Source organism: Ailuropoda melanoleuca, chromosome 6 (genome assembly GCF_002007445.2).
Source record: "Ailuropoda melanoleuca isolate Jingjing chromosome 6, ASM200744v2, whole genome shotgun sequence".
Classification (NCBI taxonomy): Eukaryota; Metazoa; Chordata; class Mammalia; order Carnivora; family Ursidae; genus Ailuropoda; species Ailuropoda melanoleuca.
The window spans coordinates 105985401-106010678 of NC_048223.1; the positions used below are offsets into that span (position 1 = coordinate 105985401).

General features: G+C 40.3%; 1 protein-coding gene across 1 annotated transcript in view; it reads left to right on the plus strand.

Moving 5' to 3' along the window:
* Positions 1-25278, plus strand: part of SORCS3 (sortilin related VPS10 domain containing receptor 3) — a 606047-nt gene that overhangs the window by 512233 nt on the left and 68536 nt on the right. The window contains exons 12-14 of the mRNA XM_034663620.1: positions 4374-4450; positions 7676-7767; positions 21091-21198. Coding sequence (XP_034519511.1) covers positions 4374-4450; positions 7676-7767; positions 21091-21198 — 277 coding nt within the window. The remainder of the gene's footprint in view (positions 1-4373; positions 4451-7675; positions 7768-21090; positions 21199-25278) is intronic.

Sequence of the window (25278 nt, forward strand, 5' to 3'; positions counted from 1 at the left end):
CTGGCTGGAGTAGAAGTAACATGGAAAACAGCAATCAGAAAAAAAAAAAAAAGAAAGAAAGAAAGAAAAGAAGGCAGTAATCAATAATGAAAGTTAGTATTATTTAATATGCCAGTTATGTAGCCAGGCATTGTCCTATGGCGCTTAACCACTCTGAACTTCAGTGTTTTCATTGGCAAGTGGGGTTGACAGTATTGACGTAACAGAATTGAAGAATTAAATGGAGACATGGATTTAAGGTGCTCAGACAGTGCCTGGGACATATCGAATGCTCAATACATGTTAGCTCTTATCATCAGTAATATTACAGACATTTAACCCTGATCTTCTTGTCTCAGAAGACTATGATTTATGCATCTCCTTCAACAGAATCCGTAAATCATATGCATACCCTAGGCCTACGCTGACTGAATGAATATACTCAGGAACCCTGGTGTCCTGCTTTACGAGCAGAGCTCTGACACTAGCCTTGTAAATTTGGCTTGTTCTTCAACCACTGGACTTCGTTTTCCTCATTTATAAAACAGTTTTCTTTTTTTCCTACCTTGAGGGAGTTTGTAAAAATTAGAGATAGAAGACTGTGTCCACAAGATCCAGCAGAGTGCTTAGAGAGTAGTGAGGTGGGATTAGCTGTAGATATTACCTGAGACCATCATGTGCCCCTAAATTAGTTGAATGTTAAGTCTTTATAAATTAACAAACATGAACAACACATTAAAGATTTGTTTTTGGAGGTTTTTTTGTCAATAGATGCTTGACCTTTGAACAACGTGGGGGTTAAGGGTGCCAATTCCCCTGTAGTCTAAAATCCACATATAACAACTGAGTCCCCAAACCTTAACTACTAATAACCTATTATTGACAGAAGCCCTACCAATAATATAAATAGCCGATTAACACGTAGTTTGTATATTATATGTACTGTGTACTGTATTCTTACAATAAAGAAGACTAGTGGAAAGAAAATGTTAAGGAAATCATGAGGAAGAGAAAATACATTTACAGTGCTGTACTGTATTTACAGAAAAAAAAATCGCAAGTGGACCCACCAAGTTCAAATTCATGTTGTTCAAGGGTCAACTATATGTCAGAATTTACTAATGCCTTTTACTCTCCCCTCTGTAACTCATAACTTTGTATGGCTCCTTGCCTTACAAATGTCCCTGGGACGCTGGGAGGAATGTAACACAGCTGAAGAGATCCTGATGGAAAGCCAGCCCTAGATCACTGGCACATGCCTCCTCATGCCCAGCTTCTTACCCTGCTTGCCAGCTCTCCCTGGGAGCTTGTTCGCTATCAGGAAAACAATTATGAAGTCAGCCAAGGATGTCTTCGGTGGCCTGCATGGAGCCTGTCTCTCCAGGGCCCTTTCCCACAGCCAGTCATTTCGCCTGCCTCTGGGTGTCTGTGACCCTGGGCTCTCTCCCCTCCACTCCCACTGCGCACCACCTCTTCCCATTCACTCTGAGGTGTGGTCTCAGGGGAGCTGTGTGGCGGCAAGGATTCATCTCTAATTCTCGTTGAGGACGTCTCAGAAGGCAGATGGAATTCCAGTCTGGAGAGTTTGACGATTGCTTTTAGCCAACAGGTACACTAGGGTTCTCATTATTCTCACCACTGTGCTTTCAAGGTAGGCGTCAAGACCTCCCATCTTCACAGTGCCTCACGGCGTGCGGAGCATTCTCTGTGCTTCGACTGCACGGCAGCTCTACGATGCGGAAAAGGCGATGACTCTTCGCCTCAGTGTACAGATGAGAAGCCAGATGAGGAAGAGGAAGAGATGTCAGGCCCACACCACACTCACTCTGCCTCCAGTTCTCTTCTGTCCAACCAGACCCCGTCCTGAGACCCTTCACGGGCCGGCGGCATGCGACCCCTGGCTCCCTCCCAGGCTTCCTGTAAGCAAGCTCCACGGAGGCACGTTCCTCCCTGCCGTGCATTGGGCACTGTCTGCTTCCTCTTTTGCCAAGCCGTTAATCCCCTGAATGGGCATCTGGGCTGGTGAGAGAAGCATCTCTTATTCCAGAGGACTCCAGAATCCGCTTCCTCTCTTTATGCCTTTTTTTTTTTTGTACTGGTGTTTAAGTAAGGAGCAGAGAAAGGTAACCCTGAGAAGAAATGTGAGTTTTTAAAAGTTGTTAAAAACTGCCAAAAAGGGCAGTGGAACCTCCCAGATTTACCAGCTAAGCCATTGGTGAGAGAATCTCTGCGTTCCTCTGGGTGCCTCTCCTTCCTCTCTCCCATTGCACCACTTCAGTGGGGAACAGCTACATCTTCCAGCCCAACAGAAACCACTTCACGGAGCCTCCCGGTCTCACTTCAGCCAGTGAGACATGTTCTTCAAGTCTTCCTTCTCTGACATCTGGACCCAAATTCTTCCCATCAGAGATTCCCCATGAGGCCACTTAGGGACTGCCCGTGTTCTAAGACCCAGCTATCCTGGATGCATCTTTTCTGTCCCTTCCTCTGGGAATGAACTTTCTGGTTCCTGTGGTCAGCAGCATTTCATCCAGAGGTCCTTTCAATTGACAGAAGATATTTCCAAAAACAGACTTCACTGTGAGCCTTGGATTCTCATCACCACAAAACCTCCAAAATCAGTCTGGTGGAACTTTGGAAGAGGGGCTTAGGAAGTTGACAGAACCAGCTCCTACAGAGAGTACAAGGTGATGAGATAGACCCTAAGAAGCCATGACAGGGACAGCAGATTCCAGCTCAAGGGTGACTCTGCTCTTGCCTCTGTCTCTCACTCTCTACCACTGTGGTAGACATTACTGATTGGTCACCATGCTCTGTTCTTTTGAAATCAAATCTGGCTTCAGAATCCCTCTTAGCAGGCAGCCATCACTGAAAGATTTGACTTGACATTCTCTGCCCCATCCCTCTTTTCTTTCTTCTTCTGTGTCTTCCAAAAACTATCTGGAGAGTTGAATTCTAGATTCCAGACAGATCTCCACAGAGCTGCTCACTGTGCCTTTCCCTGCTCCTCTCGTACCTGCTGCCTGAGCTGTGAGCCCCGGGGTTATTTTTGGAAGCCTGAGTGTCAAAACAAGTTGGCTAGCCGTGTGCGCCCTGGTGCTGATGGGAGCTTGACAAGCTGTAGCCTGGCTTTAATTTCTCATTTTGAAGCATTAAATGTCAGGAGCTCAATTAACATTTTCATTATTGCATTTTTATTGTGCTCTTATTTAGGCTACAGATGTGTGGGAACTAACATTCCCTTCCTGCTATTTTTAAAGGAAAAAATATTAGCCAAAATGATAAATTCTTACATCTTTAGGGTACTTTCCTGGTTCTTGATACCTCCCCAAATGCACATCAACATCAGAACATGATTTAATCATTTGTTGACTCATTCATCCATTCCACAATTATTTATTGAGCAATTAACTACTACATTTGGGGCACTGTTCTGGGCTCTGAGGTGGGGGGTGCCCATTGGGGAACCTTGGGCAATGTGGGTAGACCAGAAAACCTTGATCGCTGCCTTTTTAAATGAGCATAACCACAAGGTGATGATGCGCAAGGGGAGGAAAAAGAATGGGGAAGAAAGAATGAAGGGGTGATAGGATGGAGGCAGTTAAGAGTAGCACAAACCAGATGCCTTCTTCTCCTGCCATGCTTGATGGCCATGATCTGCTGAGTATGGTCATTTTATTCTGGGCATGCCGTAAACTTGGTTACATAGTCAATAATATTGGGTCATTCAACTGCCTGGTACTCAAGAGACAACTGGACATGTTTAAGTTGGATACACACTCAAATGTATACATACATACAGACACACACACACACACACACACACACACACACACACTCCGGTTTTCCTTAGGCTGCAATTATATATGAGGAGGAAGGTGCCCTTAGACCTAGTTTCTCCATGCATGTCTACTGTTCCACTCTTGGCTACCTTCAGGAAGCACCTATCACAATCAATTTTAAGAGACTATTGATAACAGCATGAATAGTTCAAGAGATCCAAGTTCATTAATAGCGAGTCTTTGAGTCTTATCATTCAAAGATGCATTCCTATTATATTATTTACTTTGGTTCCCATGTTTTGTTTTTTTTTTTTCTTCTTGCTGGGTTTTTGATATGACACCAAGAAAACACTACACACATCAACTTTATTTTTATTTATTTGTGAAGGATTTTAAAGATTAATTAATCATTGTTTTTAATAATCTCTACACCCAACAGGGGGCTCAAACTCCTGACCCAAAGATTAAGAGTCACATGCTCTTCCTACTGAGCCAGCCAGGTGTGCTCCACATCAGCTTGAAACATAACTTGGAAAACCTTTACTTTCTGCTGCCTTCCCCGCCCCAGTCCCAAATCTGCAAGCAATTACAAATGATCTGCTTATGTTACAGGCAACATTGGCCCGGAGCTCTCATACACTGATATTGGTGTGTTCATCTCTTCTGATGGGGGCAACACATGGAGACAGGTAACTGGGAGAACTGGGGACAGGGAAGAGGCATTTAGGGCAAGTTCTGCCAACATCTCTTTTTCCTATAGATTCTCAGGCTCAGTATAATTATGATTGCAAAAAAACATGGAAGCAGCTGTTCAGTTTGGTCCATTTTTGCTGACAGATGGGCAGTGGGGTAAAATGGAAGCACTGGGTAAGGAATAGGAAGAATGGGAACTTTCCCATTTTTTCCATTCTTTCATTCAGCAGTTAAGTATGGAACAGCCACTGGATGCTAAGTACTGTGCTGGTTTCTGGGGATCTAACTGATGAAATGGTTCCTATCATTAATGTGCCATGCGATCTGGGCAGATCCTTTACTTTGCTGGATCTGTTTCTTTATCTGCAAGATGAACGGCTTAGAATACTAAAAATGCAAAGCTTGTGGAAGTCTCTGGTGGTTTAAATATTATGTAGGCCCAGGCTTAAGTGAGTATGAAGCAGCTTAATAGATACCTGAGTACATGAAAAATTAATTTGATTTTACAAACATTTGTAGCACACCGTCCAATAGAACTTTCTGCAAGGATGTAAATGTTCTGTGTCTGTGCCATCCCACGTGGCTATTGAACACTTGAAATGTGGCTAGTGTGACAGAGGAACTGAATTTTTTATCTTATTTTAATCAGTTTAAATTTAAATTGTCTCTTGTGGCCACTGTCTTGAACAACACAGATTTATACAATGTCAGCTAGGTGTCAAGCACAAATCTGAGGAGGCATTTGAATATTCTGGAGTCCCGTTCCTCAAGGAGTTCAAAATTAAGTAGAAGAAACAGCTTCATGAATGACTATACTTTAGAGTGATTTTTTTTTTTTAAGAGAGAGAGTGCCCATGAGCAGTGGGGAGGACCAGAGGGAGAGGGAGAGAATCTTAAGAATTGTAAAAGAATCCTACTCAGGGCTTGATCTCATGACCCTGATATCATGACCTGAGATGGAATCAAGAGTCAGATGCTTACCTGACTGAGCCATCCAGGTGCCCCTGATTGTATTAGTTTAGTGACATTTTTAGCCTGCAGAGAAAAGGGAGGAATTCATTCTACTTGGGGAAACTGGGAAAGATTTCACAAGAAGAGTTGACATTTTACTAAGACTTAAAGGTGAGAAGGTTTTCACCTGAGGAAGACAGAGGAAGNTTTTAGTGACATTTTTAGCCTGCAGAGAAAAGGGAGGAATTCATTCTACTTGGGGAAACTGGGAAAGATTCACAAGAAGAGTTGACATTTTACTAAGACTTAAAGGTGAGAAGGTTTTCACCTGAGGAAGACAGAGGAAGAACACTGAACGTCTTGATGCAGAGGCAGCCGCCGTCAGCTATCTAGTAGGAAAAGTTCCAACTTTGGATCCCTTAGTGAAGCTGTCATCACCATAACCAGCATCATCATCACCACCCCAATGCTACCACTGTCACCACTACCACTATCAAAAGAAAAATTTGCCAAGGACCCACCAGACGCAACCAGCTGTTTTAAGTACTGTAAGGCATACCACAAAGACTATGTTAAGGTTCCTACCCACAAGGTCATAATTAGGGAGATGGGGAGCAGACACATAATAAAGAACTTATCTTCAGAATATGAGATAATCTCTTTTAAGTGTCAAATGAGGATGGAAACTGGAACATCAATTCTTCTGGTACACAAACTCCCAACAACAAACCATTGTCCCTCCAACTCAAGAAATAACTCACTGGCTGGGTGGCCACTGCAACATTCCTTCCTTGTGTTGTCACTACTTTGGTTTCTTTTTTCTTTTTCCAAATAACTAAGGATTCCAGTTTCCACTCCAGTGTTGGACAGGACAACTGTTAGCAATGGCCAGAGTGATAGGAAAGTGAAAATATAATGGTGTCTCTCTCTTCCCCATGCTGAGAATCTTGTACTCCTCATCCTCAGGCTTCAATCCAGTATCTCCATTATATGACTTATCACAGAGCCCACCTTTGAGCTCTGAAGAGAAAACACTGGCATTGTAGGCCCAGAGTCCATGGACCCTTAGGTCCTTTTTGCATTAAGACTACCATTAGTACAGACATTTTTTTTCCTTAAAAGGCAAATGTAAGAAAGGAAACAAATTGAGAGGTTAGGCCTGAGAATCCTTTTACTTTTTCTCTATGGTGTTCCCTGGGGACGTATGTACAGGAGACCCCAATCATCCTATTCCTTCCCTTTTAAATATGTAAATAAATAAAAAAAAATTTATACCTCCTTACCTTTTCTACTATGGTTCACTTAATCTACCAGCCCAACCTATCCATCTAGGCTGTAAGAACCACCAGTAATGGTTAAGAACTAGAGGAATTGTCCAATTCTACTTTCCTCTAGAAGATCTAAAGTAGGAGGTTGGTTTTCTGCTGGAGAGATGATTTTTTCCTATTTCAGGTTGGAGATATGATAGTTATATATAATGGAAGCATTGATACATGTGGGATTACATCTGAAGTTCTCATAGCTCAGAGCCTGGCATCATAGTAGGTGGTTAGGAAATGCCTGTGGATAGATGGATGGATGGATCAATGAATGTGTGAATGAATGAGTTGATGGATGAATAAGTAATGGACAAAGGGATGAATCAAAGAATAAATAACTCTTAGGTCCCTGGAAGCACTGTGTTCCAAGGTACATTCAGAGTGAAGGTCTGCAAGGGTCAAACTTAGGCCCTCATCCAGCTTGAATTGAAACCTAGGAGGTGGCTCAGTCTAAGAACGCAGTCATCATGTATACCATGATGTCTAGAGAAATTGGCATTACATTCTGAGACAGTTTATGAACAACGCTGTAAGATACAGATCAGACCATTTGTAAATTAGCAAAAATCTGCATAGATGAGAAAGAATGGAGCTGAGTGGTAAGTTACTCAGATGCAAAGACGGGGAAGCATTTTTGAAGTCATATTTTCTTTTGGGTTACCTAGCTGAGCATCTTCTTGTCTCAACTTCTTACAGCACACTGGTTCACAGTACTAGTGGAGGGAGCCCTGGAAATGCCATTTGAGTGGCCTTGGGAGAATTATTTGTTCTCTCCAAAGCCCATGTCCTCATCTATTAAGTGGGGATGGTAGTACTTGCCAAACTACCTGATAGGAATGTTGGAAGGCTCAGAACCTAGATGAAACAATGTTTGTGAAAGACTTTGTAAACTGTCAAGCACTATGCAAATGTAAGGTGTTGCTATGATTGTTGTTGTTGTTGTTGTTCCAGATCTTTGATGAAGAGTACAATGTCTGGTTCCTAGACTGGGGTGGCGCCCTCGTGGCCATGAAACACACACCTCTGCCAGTCAGACATTTGTGGTAAGGACAGATCCCTACCCTATTAATGAGCAATTTTTTTTAGTGGAAAGTGTTGGGACACGTTTTTCTGCATGACATTGTACCCATTTACCCATTTCCTCTTCCATTTATTTATCCATCCATTTAAAATACATCCCATCATCTAACTCTTAGGTAGCAGTGGTAGGCCAGATAATTTAGATGGGGAAGTATGATGATTAGAGCAGGATGGTAGGAATGGGGGCTCAGATAAGCAGAACAGACCAGGAATGACCTATGAGTTCAAACAGCCAAGATTAAGACTCCAAAACACAGGAAATGGAAATTGCTGCAAGAATGTTGGGTTCATGTAGCAGACATGAAATTCATTTCTAGATAAGCTGAGTTTGATATGTCTATGAATATCCAAACAGAGATGATGATTTTTCAGACATATTCATCTGAAGGTCAGGACAGAGGTCTGGGCTGACACTCTATATTTGGAGTCATTAGCTGGTTGGTAAAGCCATGGCAGTGGGCTCAATGCCTCAGAAGAGTGGGTACAACAAGGAGAAACCAGGGACTCCTATGAAACATTGTTGAATACCAACACACAGAGCAGAAAATAAATTTGGAACAGACCAAGAAGAAGTAGACAAAATAATAAAACACAGGAGAAATATTTTCATGGATGCTGAAGAAAGGGGTGATCAATAGCACCAAATTGTATAATCAGACCAAATTAGTTATGGNTTCCTACCCACAAGGTCATAATTAGGGAGATGGGGAGCAGACACATAATAAAGAACTTATCTTCAGAATATGAGATAATCTCTTTTAAGTGTCAAATGAGGATGGAAACTGGAACATCAATTCTTCTGGTACACAAACTCCCAACAACAAACCATTGTCCCTCCAACTCAAGAAATAACTCACTGGCTGGGTGGCCACTGCAACATTCCTTCCTTGTGTTGTCACTACTTTGGTTTCTTTTTTCTTTTTCCAAATAACTAAGGATTCCAGTTTCCACTCCAGTGTTGGACAGGACAACTGTTAGCAATGGCCAGAGTGATAGGAAAGTGAAAATATAATGGTGTCTCTCTCTTCCCCATGCTGAGAATCTTGTACTCCTCATCCTCAGGCTTCAATCCAGTATCTCCATTATATGACTTATCACAGAGCCCACCTTTGAGCTCTGAAGAGAAAACACTGGCATTGTAGGCCCAGAGTCCATGGACCCTTAGGTCCTTTTTGCATTAAGACTACCATTAGTACAGACATTTTTTTTCCTTAAAAGGCAAATGTAAGAAAGGAAACAAATTGAGAGGTTAGGCCTGAGAATCCTTTTACTTTTTCTCTATGGTGTTCCCTGGGGACGTATGTACAGGAGACCCCAATCATCCTATTCCTTCCCTTTTAAATATGTAAATAAATAAAAAAAAATTTATACCTCCTTACCTTTTCTACTATGGTTCACTTAATCTACCAGCCCAACCTATCCATCTAGGCTGTAAGAACCACCAGTAATGGTTAAGAACTAGAGGAATTGTCCAATTCTACTTTCCTCTAGAAGATCTAAAGTAGGAGGTTGGTTTTCTGCTGGAGAGATGATTTTTTCCTATTTCAGGTTGGAGATATGATAGTTATATATAATGGAAGCATTGATACATGTGGGATTACATCTGAAGTTCTCATAGCTCAGAGCCTGGCATCATAGTAGGTGGTTAGGAAATGCCTGTGGATAGATGGATGGATGGATCAATGAATGTGTGAATGAATGAGTTGATGGATGAATAAGTAATGGACAAAGGGATGAATCAAAGAATAAATAACTCTTAGGTCCCTGGAAGCACTGTGTTCCAAGGTACATTCAGAGTGAAGGTCTGCAAGGGTCAAACTTAGGCCCTCATCCAGCTTGAATTGAAACCTAGGAGGTGGCTCAGTCTAAGAACGCAGTCATCATGTATACCATGATGTCTAGAGAAATTGGCATTACATTCTGAGACAGTTTATGAACAACGCTGTAAGATACAGATCAGACCATTTGTAAATTAGCAAAAATCTGCATAGATGAGAAAGAATGGAGCTGAGTGGTAAGTTACTCAGATGCAAAGACGGGGAAGCATTTTTGAAGTCATATTTTCTTTTGGGTTACCTAGCTGAGCATCTTCTTGTCTCAACTTCTTACAGCACACTGGTTCACAGTACTAGTGGAGGGAGCCCTGGAAATGCCATTTGAGTGGCCTTGGGAGAATTATTTGTTCTCTCCAAAGCCCATGTCCTCATCTATTAAGTGGGGATGGTAGTACTTGCCAAACTACCTGATAGGAATGTTGGAAGGCTCAGAACCTAGATGAAACAATGTTTGTGAAAGACTTTGTAAACTGTCAAGCACTATGCAAATGTAAGGTGTTGCTATGATTGTTGTTGTTGTTGTTGTTCCAGATCTTTGATGAAGAGTACAATGTCTGGTTCCTAGACTGGGGTGGCGCCCTCGTGGCCATGAAACACACACCTCTGCCAGTCAGACATTTGTGGTAAGGACAGATCCCTACCCTATTAATGAGCAATTTTTTTTAGTGGAAAGTGTTGGGACACGTTTTTCTGCATGACATTGTACCCATTTACCCATTTCCTCTTCCATTTATTTATCCATCCATTTAAAATACATCCCATCATCTAACTCTTAGGTAGCAGTGGTAGGCCAGATAATTTAGATGGGGAAGTATGATGATTAGAGCAGGATGGTAGGAATGGGGGCTCAGATAAGCAGAACAGACCAGGAATGACCTATGAGTTCAAACAGCCAAGATTAAGACTCCAAAACACAGGAAATGGAAATTGCTGCAAGAATGTTGGGTTCATGTAGCAGACATGAAATTCATTTCTAGATAAGCTGAGTTTGATATGTCTATGAATATCCAAACAGAGATGATGATTTTTCAGACATATTCATCTGAAGGTCAGGACAGAGGTCTGGGCTGACACTCTATATTTGGAGTCATTAGCTGGTTGGTAAAGCCATGGCAGTGGGCTCAATGCCTCAGAAGAGTGGGTACAACAAGGAGAAACCAGGGACTCCTATGAAACATTGTTGAATACCAACACACAGAGCAGAAAATAAATTTGGAACAGACCAAGAAGAAGTAGACAAAATAATAAAACACAGGAGAAATATTTTCATGGATGCTGAAGAAAGGGGTGATCAATAGCACCAAATTGTATAATCAGACCAAATTAGTTATGGGATGAAAAAACAATCTAGGATTAAGGAATATAGAGGAGTAAAGGAGGTCATTGGTGATCTGTGTTAGATTCAAAAGAGAAGTGGGATTGAAAGGTAAATTAGAATAGATTTATGAATGATGAATGGATGAATGAATGAATGAATGAATGAATGATAAGAATGGACTAAAGTGAAGACAGTGTAGATAAGTCTCAATATTAAGTCGATTATGGAATGAGGTTGAATGTGTATATGCAAGACCCTCCGGTGAGGACAAAGATCTGTGAGAATATATTTTAATGATGATGATGATGATGTTGGAGATGATGATTCTGTTGTTTGTTTTGGCTTTTGGCAGGGGATAAATAAATATCATGTGTGTTTATATGCTGAAGGGGAAGAATTTCAGGCTTCAGATGCAGCAAGTGAATATTCGAAAGTGAATATTTGGCAGTAGAGGGTATGCTATCTAGAGTACAGTTGTTGGGATGAGCCATGAGCTGGAGGCTGGACTCTGGCTTCATTTCCAGATCCGTGATTTCAGGAGACTAACCCTTTTAATGTCAGAGTTTTACTGGGAAGCATCAGATTGTAATCAGGAAAAGACATAGGACTTCCAGGTGCCAAATTCAAGCTTCAGTCACCTTGGCAAGGACCTATAAAGGTTTCTCTCAGTTTTTTAGTTAAACTGTATCACCTTGCCATTTTTGTTGGTCAGAAATGGTCAAATATCATCAGTTTCTTAGAGCTTGAGCTAACATAAAGTCCAGTGGTTTTATCTACTGCTCTGTCTTCATATGGAGAAATTATGAGATTAAATTTTGAAAAGATGCATGGAGCCATTTGTAAGGAAAAGTATTCTACGAACTCAAGAATGAGCATGTACAAGTTCCCATTGTAATTCTTTATCATCCTTTTATTACTGATTATGTACATTTTGGGTGGAATCAGAGGAGTAGAATCACTTAATACTAATGATAGGAGGTTTTGAGGAATTATATTCCAGGCATCATTCTAAATCCTTTACATGAATTATCTAAATTAGTTTTTTAACAACCCTATGTATGTGGGTACTCTTTTTATCACATGTTTATAATGGCATTGAAATGCAGACATATTAAATTCTTTGCTCAAGGCTGCACAGCTAGTACCTGGCAGCACTAAGTTGGGTCTCTGTTATGGATGCTCTTCTGTTTTAACTGAATTTTCCAGATACGTTAATGAGTACACAGAGGCTTATCACATGGCCCCAGCTCTCTAGGCGATCATAGTCAAGATTAGGAGTTTAGACAGTCCACATATCACCAGAAATCCAAGCAATGCCTCCTAAAGCATGCTGGCCGTGTGTATTGCTGGGATCTTATCACAGGATGGAGTTCTGCCTAGTGGGTAAGGTGGTCTTCATGTAGCTGCTGACATGAGGGTTAATTCTTAAAAAAAGGATGCCATGATTCAGAAGACTAATGAAAGGCAAGCCAAGGGAAGAGAAACTGTGACCAAAGCCTGAGATTCAGGAAAAGTAGGGAATGTTCAGAAAATATATTTGATTGGAATCAGAAATTCCCATTTTTGATGGGAAGTTAGGGTGGGTAGGACGCAGAAGGACTTAAATGCCAGGTTGAGCCTGTAGGTAATTCCTTCTACTGCAAAGATCTGCCTCCTTGTGGAAGAAGAGCTTCTCTATTGAAGACTGAATAATGCTTGCACTCTCAGAAAGGATTACTTGACTCTTAAAACATGTTCAGTTCTTTATTTGTTTTTTAACCAAGAAAGGCAACATTTTTTAGTCCCTATCATGGTGTTCTAAGAACTTCCAATGATGTCTCAATAAAAAAATGGGTAAATGTCCTGCAGACAGGTATAGCTGAGCTGATTTCTTCCACTTATGTCTTGAGCGAAGGGGGTGGCAACCCCACCTCACACTTGACCATCACCCTCTTGCTCTTTCTCCTTCATTACTATAGGAACCTAGTACTTAGTCGTTGATTCCTAGAGCCTTTTGCACAAAAGTTTCCTTGTTCTAAGGAAAAGAGGAATTTGGTGGTGTTATTTCCTTTTGGGGATAGGAGAAGCGAGTACATGTGGTGTGGAATGAGGGACTAGAGAGTTTTGGTTTTGGTTCATCTTCCATCCTTATACCTGACCATTCAGACTGTTTTGTAATAGTTTCTCACCCAAGACCCAATCACTTCCAAAAGGAGCATTTGTCTGGGAATTTCTGGAGGGAAACCATCCAAGCTGGTAAAATTGTTTAATATTCTCTCAGGGATATGTAAGTAGGATAAAATCGTGCCTCTCAAAGTCATCAGTACAAAGTTTGAATTTTCCCTTGCTCCATGAAATATTTCTTTTGTTGGTAGAAAATGTTTGCAGGGGTGCCTGGGTGGCGCAGTGGTTGGGCGTCTGCCTTTGGCTCGGGGCGTGATCCCGGTGTTCTGGGATCGAGCCCCATGTCAGGCTCCTCCGCTGGGAGCCTGCTTCTTCCTCTCCCACTCCCCCTGCTTGTGTTCCCTCTCTCACTGGCTGTCTCTATCTCTGTCAAATAAGTAAAAATAAAAAAAAATAAAATAAAAAAAAAAGAAAATGTTTGCAAATCTCAGAAAAAGATAGGGGCATTCCCATTCAGCTTCGTCTTATAATATTATATTATCACCCTCCTTGTGTTTGCCTACTCCAACTTACAAAGTATTAACATGATTTTCACACTAAGCTTTTGAGATAGAATTTTCTCCATTTACAGGATGTTGACACTGCCATTTGTCATAAATGCTACAAAGGTTTCCTTGAACACCACCCATGATTTCTGCTTACTTGCCCCTGTGAACACCATTCTCTGAAATAATTTCTGCAATGGTTAAATGCCAGCTCTTGAGGACATGTGTTAGAACACAACGAGAAGTAACCCATTCCAGAATTCTCCTCCACACTTCTCTTTCAAAGGCTAAGTGAGTGTTTTGGAAGGACTTGGCCATCCCATTATCACCAGTGTTTCCTTATGAGATTCTTGTCTGATTTTTGTCTCATGCATATGAATTGCAAGCTTGTGAAACTCAAGCAGTTTCTTCATCACCAGTAGCTTCTAATTAAGTCACGACCTTCAAGGTAAACAAATAGCTCATTTTAAGTGAAAGAAGAGTTATCAGTTCATTGCTTTTTCTGTGTAGGCCTCAAAATGACATTATTTTGTACACAGATGTACATATATTTGCATAGAAAAAACCCCCACACCAACCTACCCACTCTTACAGAGGGTATAGTGGTTCCCAAATTTAAATAATAGCTACATTGCCTTTCAGAGAAAAGAGGAGTCATAATTGAAAAGCTGGGGAAACGTTAGCTAGACTAATAAGGCATGCTGTTTCCCATAAATTGAAATGATAGGTAGCTAGATATGCATGAAAACAAAACAGCATACAAATGAACCCATCTATTTGTGACCGTGTACATTTGGATGCATAGAGATTAGAACCTAAGTGCTGTTTCAGGTTAGCCCTCCACCCAATATAATCTTTAGACCATGGATGCATTAGGGTGAAATGAATAATGGAGCCCTATGGAATGCAGTGCTCTAATGAAAACTCACAATAGACAGAGCTACTAATTGGCAGGTAGACGGGAGTCCTACTGTGCTTAGCCCTGACAAGCTGTCAGCATCTCCTTTCAATAGGGTGTTCTTGGAAACAGGAAATGAAACATCACCTGGCCCTTTGTATTCCTTTGTTTTTCTATAAATGATCATGAGCACTGGAGTCTCATCCAGAGGCACATTTCCATGCAAACAATAGTCCTAACCAATATATGCCTCTGAAAAGTGCTATTGTGAAGAACTTATGGGTCACTAAACTGCCACCACCTCATGTGTTTGTGATCAAATAAGGTGGAGCGATGCACCTGACCACCTGACCAAAGGGAGGTCACTGATTCTCAGTGACCATTATAGCTCTGTTTCTGTGCTAGAGACTTCTGAGGAGGACTTCTTGGAAGAGTCTGTTCCTGCTAGTGGATCTCATCTCAATATCATAAAATCATAGATGCTGGAATAAGGAAGGGTCTTAGAGAATATGTAGTTTGGTTTCACACCTAGTGTAGCAGATACCTCTAGGACACCCCAGAGGATCACCCTACTTTCCCACAATGCCACAGGGCTGAACAACTCTTATACACCCAAGACAGAGAGTTCCCATCTTGAATAATGGTTTTAGCTGTTAAAAGATTCTTTTTATGCTGAGTGATAGTGAATCTACTTGTAATTAATGTGCATCAGTATCTGTTCTGCTGCCCAGAGCTATGCTGAATAAGTCAGATCCAGGATTGCACATGATTTTTAGAATCACAGAGCTGGAAAGTACCTCAAGAGATCTCTTTGTCTAACCTTTCTAAGTTCTGGAAAATGTTCAGATATGCAACTCAAGACAGATTTTATGGCATTTATGCATTCATTCCTCACACATTCATTGAGCATTTACTGTCTATCTAGCATTAGTTTAAGGGCTGGGTTGTAAAAGTGAACAAGAAAAAAATACTTGGTAGTTTAAATTCTTGTTCAAAAATATTTGACTGCTCTCTTTAGAACAGTTATGAGAATGGAAATATTTTCTCCTTTATTTTATCTGTATTTATTAATTTTTTTAAAGATTTTATTTATTTATTTGACAGAGAGAGACAACCAGCGAGAAAGGGAACACAAGCAGGGGGAGTGGGAGAGGAAGAAGCAGGCTCCCAGCGGAGAAGCCTGATGCGGGGCTCGATCCCAGAACGCCAGGATCATGCCCTGAGCCAAAGGCAGATGCTTAATGACTGAGCCACCCAGGCACCCGTATTTTATCTGTATTTTTAATTAATATTTTTATGTATCCAATGATTGATTTATTTCACAGACATTTCCCCTTTTCAGTAGTCAAAAAATAGGAATGTTTTTATTTAACTACAGCTTTCTTACTAAAAAAATTAAAAGGCAATGGTAATTAATTCAGCTCTATTCTTCTTTTCCCTAAGCTATCTTCAATTCATATAACCTGTTTCTAGAACAACCTGTTTTTTTTTTATCTTTAATCACATTGATTGTCAGTTTCTCTACAATGATTGTAAGTAGGCATAGTATTTAGGATTTAGTGGAAGGATAATTTCTTCTATTATGCATGTTATCTGTGAACACATACTAGACTCACAGTGGCTTGATTACCTCTTACAATAGTGCCATTTCTAGAAAATACTTATGATTGACAGTGACCCTAGTTGTTTTCTGCTTGAGCTTAATCATTAGTTACACTTTTCCTTTCTCTGTCTGTGGGGCTTTTTTTTTTTCTAATTAAACATTCTGCTTTAAGTTGCTCCTACCTTTTAAACGACTTCCAAATCTATATTCCCAACTTTGATTACTGCCTGGAAATTTGGATCCATCCATCTAAAGGTCTCCTTGACAGTGTGTCACAACATGGAATTTGTGAAAAATCATCTAAACCTTGAAGTGGACCAAATAAAAACAAGCAAAAAGCTTTACTTCTCCCGTTCTTCCCATTTCCCCATCTCAACTGCTTGACCGCAAAAATATATGTTGTCTATGATTTCTTTCTTTTGCTCAAGCAACCTGTATACATTCTATCACCAAATCCAATTGATTTCACCTCAAAAAATATCCTTTCCATCTCTTTCTTTTTAAACTACCATAACCTTTTTTTTTTAAAGATTTAATTTATTTATTTGACAGAGATAGAGACAGCCAGCGAGAGAGGGAACACCAGCAGGGGGAGTGGGAGAGGAAGAAGCAGGCTCATAGCAGAAGAGTCTGATGTGGGGCTGGATCCCATAACGCCGGGATCACGCCCTGAGCCGAAGGCAGATGCTTAACTGCTGTGCCACCCAGGCACCCCTAAACTACCATAACCGTTATTGAGACCCCTTTTCTTACATGGTCTCTCACAACTGTTACTCTTTCCCCCAGCTCATCTCCTTGTATCCACTTTGAGTCTTGACAATCCATTCACCATAAAGAAATGAAAATCATGTTTTAAAGTTTAAATTTAATCATATCTCTCTCATTTCAGCTGGAAACAAGGTCTTTCACAGTCTGCCCAGCCTTATTTTCTGACTCCATTTCCTTCTAATCTACCTTCCCACTAATCTACAACCACTGACCATCTTTCTGTCCTTCCCACACAGCAGCTTCCTTTCACACTAGATCTTCCCTCTGGAATGGCTCTCACCTGGGTCTTTGCATAGTTTGTTCCTTATTCACATTCAGATCTCATTTTAAATGTCACCTCTTAAAAGAGGACTTTCTTAAATTTTCAATACAAAGTAGCTATTGCAATCACTCTGTCACATCACTCTGTTTTAATTGTCTTCATGACATGTATTTATAACTCATATTTTTTACAACTTATATTTTTTATAAATATTTTTTAAAGATTTTATTTATTTATTTGTCAGAAAGAGAGCACAAAGCAGGGGAGTGGCAGGCAGAGGGAGAAGCAGACTCCCAGCTGAGCAGGGAGCCTGATGTAGGACTTGATCCCAGCACCCTGGGATCATGACCTGAGCCGAAGGCAGACACTTAACTGACTGAGCCACCCAGGTTTCCTACAACTCATATTTTTTAATTCATTTGTCTGAATTTTGTTTGTCTCCTCGAGTTAGAATGTAAGTTCTAATTAAGCTAGGCCCTTCCCTTTCCTGTTTACCGCTAGATCCTTTGAACACAGGCCACTGCCAGACTAGGCATATAGGAGGCATCGATAAATATTTGACAAAGGAAATTTATTTTATTTTTATTTTGTAGCCCTGTCTTGCCGCTATTTGGAGGTCCGTTGGAACTTTATATCTGTCTGAGTAGTGGCAATCCTACCAATTTCACTTTCATCTGTGGACCTAATAAATAATTCCCAATTCCTTTGTCTTGGCCATTAAGGAGCTTTTGAACAGAGTGGGGGAAAGAAGGTACATCCCCTGGGGATACCATTCACTATAGTTACTTCAGAGCATTAAAGAAAACTCCTAGCAATCAAAAAAGACTAGCTTTCACAAAAGACAGGCCATCCAGAACCTAATTTCTGATACCTAAGAGATTAACTTTTCTCAGGTTGTATTTTCTGGAGTTTGTTTAGAGAGTTTTGTTTTGTTTTCTTTTTAAATCTCTTTTTTTTTTTAAGATTTTTTATTTATTTATTCGACAGAGATAGAGACAGCCAGCAAGAGAGGGAACACAAGNGTTTTTAAATCTCTTTTTTTTTTTTTTAAAGATTTTTTATTTATTTATTCGACAGAGATAGAGACAGCCAGCAAGAGAGGGAACACAAGCAGGGGGAGTGGGAGAGGAAGAAGCAGGCTCATAGCAGAAGAGCCTGATGTGGGGCTCCATCCCAGAACGCCGGGATCACGCCCTGAGCCGAAGGCAGACGCTTAACCGCTGTGCCACCCAGGCGCCCTTTGTTTTGTTTTTAATAATTACCTCAGCTCACAATATTCAAGTGTTAGAAATTACTGATCTCATAAAGTCTCCTGCATGGCACAATCCTGAGCTTCCAAGTGGTACGTTGACCATAAATGAAAACCACAGGATCCATTCCTTGCCCTGGCTCTGTAGGGCTGTCCCTTTGCTTATGCTTATAAGCATGGATTATAAATGGCTCCCTTGGACTTCAGTTATTGTATGTGCTAGCTTTCCCACCTGGGTTTTGGCATTTTTTAGTTTTTCTTCTTATTCTTCCATCTAACCCATGCTGCTTCTCCTTCCATATGAAATCAGTTCATACAACAGGGCACTTATCTTCCACTTTTTCTTTCCAACTTGGGCTTGGCTTTTCCTTAGCACCTCCATCTCAGAGCTAGAAGGCTATAATGGTCCCTCCTTGTCTAATCTGTGGTATTTTGTCTTCATGTTGTACAAAGTAACAATGACTACTTTCTGCCTTGTTCTCAATGGTAGTGGCATGAAGGCTCCTCCTTCCCCTGATGCTGGTAGCACCCACTGCTGTTTACTCTGCTAATGTTAATAATGACCTTCAGTGGTCAGGAAATTCTGAGAAGAAAGGACAGAGGCCTTCAACTCACTTTGGCTTCTTCCTATCAATACAATAATCAGTTTACCCTAAGTCACCCAAACAGAAAACTAAAGAAATGATTTTTTATCTCCTAGACTTCTCTCTAGTTAACTAGTTAGTGGCCACAGCTTAATCAAAAACAACTATGATTATTTTAGGAACCAAACAGGTCCATGGCAAAAAAGGTGAAGTCCATTCCCAATCATGCTTTTGTTTTCCCTTTTGAAATAAGAAACTCATTTTCAAGAAAAGCAGTTCAGATCTGCCCAACATTCTCTGGGTCAGCTTGATGTTTATGTAACCTTCAGCCTATTAAAAAAAGTATGAAATGACCAAGTTCTTAAAAGTCAAGACAGTATTATTAACTTTCATCATCACGTTGTACATTAGATCCCTGGAATTCATTCCTCTTCCATAACTGAAATTTTGAACCCTTTCATAACTGAAATCATTTCTCCCTCCTGCCCCCACCCTGCCACCCCTGTTTGAGCAAGACCAGCTTGATTGTGGCGCTCTTTTCCCAATGTATACATATATCAGAATATCAAGTTGTACACTGTAAATGCATACAATTTTTACATGTCAAAAATAACTCACTAAAATTGTTTCAAAAAGACAGACACTGATAATTTGTGAACTCATAAAAATTTAATGTCAGACTGTCTGATTTTCTTTTTTTGTGAATATAGACTTAGGTATACCACAATTAAAAAAAAATGTTAAGAAAGTATAAGACAGAGAGAAAGAGAAAGACCAGAGAGGGTGAGAGAGACAAAGACGTAATTATGTAGAGAGTAGGTTGACTAGTAATGGGCAGAAAGACTCCGCATCCAGTTCATGGATGCCAGCATAAGGCATGCTTGAAAAAAATGGATGGATTGGAAGAGTGTGGTAAATTGTTCTTTATTTCTTTCATTAATTTATTCATTTAACAGTTATATAGTGCCAACTAGGTGCCCATTTTTCTGCTAGGTACTAGGAATGCAAAAATTAATAGTATATTCTTTGACCTCAAAAAATTCACAGTTCAGTGGAAAAATCAGACATATATTTATTTAAGTAAATAAACACACACACACGTATATATATATATTTATAATGTCAGGTAAGAGATATTATAATATTATAATAAAGATGTGTGGGTGGTATTAAGGAGTCATTCAGCAAACCAGACATACATGATCAGTGAACTCCCAAGATTATATTTTTGAATTGGTGGATTTAAAGTCCATTAAGAAGTCATCACTCAGCATTATAAGAGGAGAAGCCTACAGAGTTCCTACAGTTGAACTCAGAGAATCCTGAGTTATGGAGTCAGGAAAGAGTTAAGAATTAATTTAGCCATGAATAATCATAGGGAATGAAGCAAATAAAGCTGCCCTGGGGAAGAAGGAGGGTCAGGTACTTGATAATATCAAGAAAGGGAAAAGCAAGCACTCAAAATCACCCCCGTCTCCTCCACTAGTAACCTTTCCTTTAAAGAGTTTCAGGTGCTATAACCACAAAGGGCCAGACCTTTTCCAACCATTGGATGAAAGATGGCACAGTTTTGCCCAGTTCATCTTAGACACTCAGCACTCATCTCTAAAAGCTCCAGAAAGTGGCACTGGGGAGAGAAAATGATCCTAACATTCATTCTGAACAAATAGGAAACGGCTTGTTTTTAAAAGTTTGATCTGAAAGACACACACCTCCCCTCCCATAGGGTACACCCTGAACTACTCAATTTATCTGTGTCAGAAACTCCAAGGACCGAATTGATTGTGTTGTAAATTGAACCTCGGGTTCTATTCTGAGTACTTGAAATGTGACACTCCATCCACTAAGCCCTCCTGCTTGGGTTGGTTTTTTTTGTTGTTGTTGTTTGATTCTAATATGTTGAAATATTTCTGCAGCTCTGGTGCTGTCTCTGCCTGGGCCAGGAAATGCAGTTTTGATCAAATCTCATAATAATATGGGGAGATGTTGAAGATGAATGCCTATTGATAATTCAAACTGCCAGAAAGTGAGATACAGAGAATTTAATAACCTGAAAAATGGTTGCAAAGGAGTGTGGTTTGATTTTCAGCTGTCTCTCCCCTGTACTTGTTTCTAACCCAGGGTGAGTTTTGACGAGGGCCACTCCTGGGACAAGTATGGCTTCACTTCGGTTCCTCTCTTTGTTGACGGGGCTCTGGTGGAGGCGGGAGTGGAGACCCAAATCATGACGTGAGTACTTACTTTGCTGTGGCCTGTAGGAGCCCGAGACCTGGGTTCTTTCTCCACTGAGGCCATGGGTTTTCCTGGGGAACCCCAAAGTATTCCAATCTGGTCCCTGGTTTCCTCATCTGTAAAGTAGAAATATGAGTTCTTGTCCCCACCAATTCAGAAGGCTACTTATAGCATCTGAGAAGCTAGGGTCCTAAGTGACCAGTTGCTTCTAACAGTATTTAAGATACTCTAACAAATTTCCATTTATCCAAAATCCAACAAACAGAAAGCTTCAGTCTTTAGACATGTCTTTTTTCTTTCCACAACGGTCCAGTAAGGGGTGAGGCACAGGGACAAAGACAGCAAATAAAACAGGCAACATACTGAAATAAGAGAATATTTTAAGGGAAACTCCTGGAGTCTGTGCCACACACACACACACACACCACACAGAGTTGTCATTCTACTTCAGATTAATTTGCTGTGAACATTTTTCTCTGTTCCTTTAAACCGAGAATAGATAATCTTAAAGTTGTAAAAATCCCCAAAGTACTTTCTGAATATTAAAGAAAATTTTAATAAGTTGGTACTATTTTTTAAAAGTCTATCTAATTCTAATTCCTAAAAAGCTGATCACCTATGCATGTTTGTGTGCTCATGGATTTGTAGGGGGATGTGGGAGGATGGTCACAGTAACCCTCCACCAGCCAATACCACCCTTGCCTCCCGCACTTTGAAGTGACTAGAACATTGTACACCTTCATCTTCGCTGAACAGAATGAAGGGGGTCTGCTGCACAAGATTAAGGAAATCTTTTGTGTTGTGGATTTGACACAGAGGGGCTCACAGAATGTTTATGTGCTGGTTTGGGGGAAGAGTGGGGTCTTCTTCCCCTAGGGAACACTGCTGTTCCTTGAAAGGTTGAGTTCATGAATGTCTATATAGTTTGAATCAGTCTTTTCCAGGATGAGACTTACAGGCTTTGAAGAGGAGGCAAATATAGGGCAAATGGCTAGTTCTGTGCTTTACCTTTTCCTGAGAGTTTCAGTTAAAAAAATCTGTTACAACCGCAGATGTGCAGTTTTGTCCACATGTCATAATCTGGCCCCCAAGTTGACTACTTTGCCATGACCCACCTCTCTACGTCCATTCTCACATCCAAAGTGTTGACTGGCCAGTCCTCTGGACTTTCCAAGTGACATAAAATACTCAGCTGTGATGAAAACTGGTGCACACATTGGGGAAAACAGACAAAACAAATGGAAAAAAGTTTCATCCCAGGTTTAGGCATCCCAGGTGTAGGATTCTGTACAATCCATGGCTTACCTGTCTGGTAGCTAGCCATGCTGGATCTTCATTTCTTCATTTCTAAGATTGAATTGCTCCTTCTGCTTCTTTTTAAAATGTTGAAATCCTAAAAATCTTCTTTTACCAAATTTAGCAGAAGCCCTGCAAGGATGTCATGTCTACAGGACTTGTCTAGACAAAAAGTCCAGGATTCTCAGTGTCCTCATTATTAAAAAGAGGTTTATAATAGAAAACCTGAGTCGTTCCAGAAGAATGCCTTTAAAACATTTAGGACAAGTGCAAGAAAGAGTGATTTTAAATTCTCTTCTTTAATTCTCTCTGAATTTCCTAAATTGCCAGGGAAATATTTTCTCTTAACTCTAAGGGTGGTGAACTTGTCTTTTAAAGACTGAACACTCATTTTTGAGCATCTGGTATGTTTTAGGTGCTGGGTTGGGTCTCCGAACTGTGTGGTTGAAAATGGAAAGATAGGATATCAAGCCCTCGGAAGAGCTGCTCTGATCCTCCCAAGGGGTATATTGCATTAGTAACCGATGTTTGTAGATGTTAACCTGTGTTATGGTAAGGTTTCTCTGGGCAGTTCTGTTATAAAATGTGAGCAAAGATTTCCTGTAGAATCTGTTGCTCAGGATATAAGGTTACAATTTGAGTTTTGTCCATAATTTCTTCCCATTTTCTTAAACTACACCCTCTACAGAATTGTCTCACCAACCAAATTTCTAATTAAACTTCCTAAACAGACTTCCATTGTTAATCACTTTATCACGACTTAACAATATTGTATGCAAGTGTAGCTGCACAAGTATAGACAGTATTTAAGATATAGCGTATTATTATTATTGATGCTTAGAGTCTAAAGCTTCATCATTTGGTTGATACATAGCAATACTGTGTGTGTAGTCTAAGTTCTGGATATTTAAAGCACGTATTATAATATAAATATTATTTCTAAAATACAAAAGATTTGGAAAATATGTAGATATACATGGATTGCAAATTTGCATATGCAAGTGATGTGTGTATGGATGTACACACACATATACGTGTGTGTGTGTACAGAGATACATAGGTAACAGAGATACAGTGAGAGAGAAATCCCAAGGGTTTAGGGTCCTGGCAAGACCTTTATAAAGTTATACTGTAAAAAAAAATAATAATAATATAAGTTAAAGAAATTGTTGGTACCTATGTGGTAGAGACTGTTCTAGATGGACAAATCAGAAATTCCTGTATTTGTAAAGTTTGCGTGTTTGTGCATTAAATAAATGTGACATACAGATGACTCTGTCATTTTACCCAGAATACTCTGCCAGGAGATTAAGATGTTTTCTTACAAATTCTGGGAAGTATATGAAATCCTGGGAATACCACCATCTTTGTTCATGAGGATCTCTAACATGAGCTAACTTTTGCAAATTATTTCCTATCCTCACTTAGTCACTGGCTATAAAAAGAAAACCTTCCTCTTTTCTAGGACTCCCTCTGATATGGCCATCAAGGAGTTAAAGTACTGAATTCTAAATTCCGTAAGGCAAAGGTACACACGTTCAGGAAGGTTGTATATTTTGTCTGAATTGATTAAACCAGACGTGGCTGCCCATCACAGTCAAACCTGACATGGTCCTAGAGTCTCGGGCAGTGAAGATATATATGGTCCTAAAATCAGGTGTTCCCAGCTTTTGCACGGAAGACGCATGCTTGCCCCTCTTCTTTTTAGCTTTCTCCTCATCTGGTAATGTGATTTATCCTGCATCTTCTTGTGTGGGGCCTCTTTGAACTCATTGCCTGCTTCTCTTGGGCATTACTTTGAATAATATCCCATGTACACCAACCTTTACATGACCGGACATTCCCTAGCAAGTCTAAGGCTACAGTTTAAATTCTGTGTTCGTCTAATCTTAAATGGTAATAATTTTTTCCTCAGCTTCAGATGGAGTTTAGCTGGTCACGTGGATATGAGGGAGACTGACCTCAGGGCCAAAACATTTACTGAAAAGACGAGATAGCACTCCTATTTTCCTTTCCTCCACACTAAGACTCTGCAAGAGCAGGCAAAGCTTCTGCCCCCTTCTACCTTCTTTATCAAAATAACTTAAATGCTAGTAAGTAGAAAAGGAACAAGGGTAGAGCATAATTGTCTTACATGGGATTTGGGACAGGCAGGTATTTGTCCTTTCATGAAAGTAAGATGAGTTTGGAAGCAGTTGTCCAACCACGTATAAGCAATTCAGGCTGCCTGTTTTTAACTTTTTATTAAATTCAGAGTTTCTCCGAATGATTGTTTTAGTATGAAAACGATCCAGATGTTGTCAGGGTTCTTCAGACAGCCACAAGTGTGAGCCCTGAAAAGATTGCCAAGAGGCAATTTCTGTCTCTGCCTTAGATTTGAAAACAACTTTAAAACCAGGTGACCCAGTAGAGCTAACCCGTGATTTTCCCTCGCAGAGTGACAATGACATGGGTTGAAGGAGGAGTTCAAAAAACTTGATTTATTCCCTAAGCACTGTGAGGGCCTTCAAGGGGCCCATTTGGGGATAAGCGTGACTACTCTTGCCATTTAACCAAAAACTCACTCATCGTATAGGCTGTTTGACTGCTGTATTTTTCTCCTCATGTTTAACCCTGATTGCAGCTCAGCTGTGGTCAGGGAGGAAGGAAGGCTAGCTCATTCTCACTAAGGTTTTATTGGCTTATCTTGTTACCTTCTTTCGGAGGATTTAAATATTTATCAGTTTAGGATATTTAATTTTATATGTCAGCTTGATATGGCTGCAGGGTACCCAGGTATTT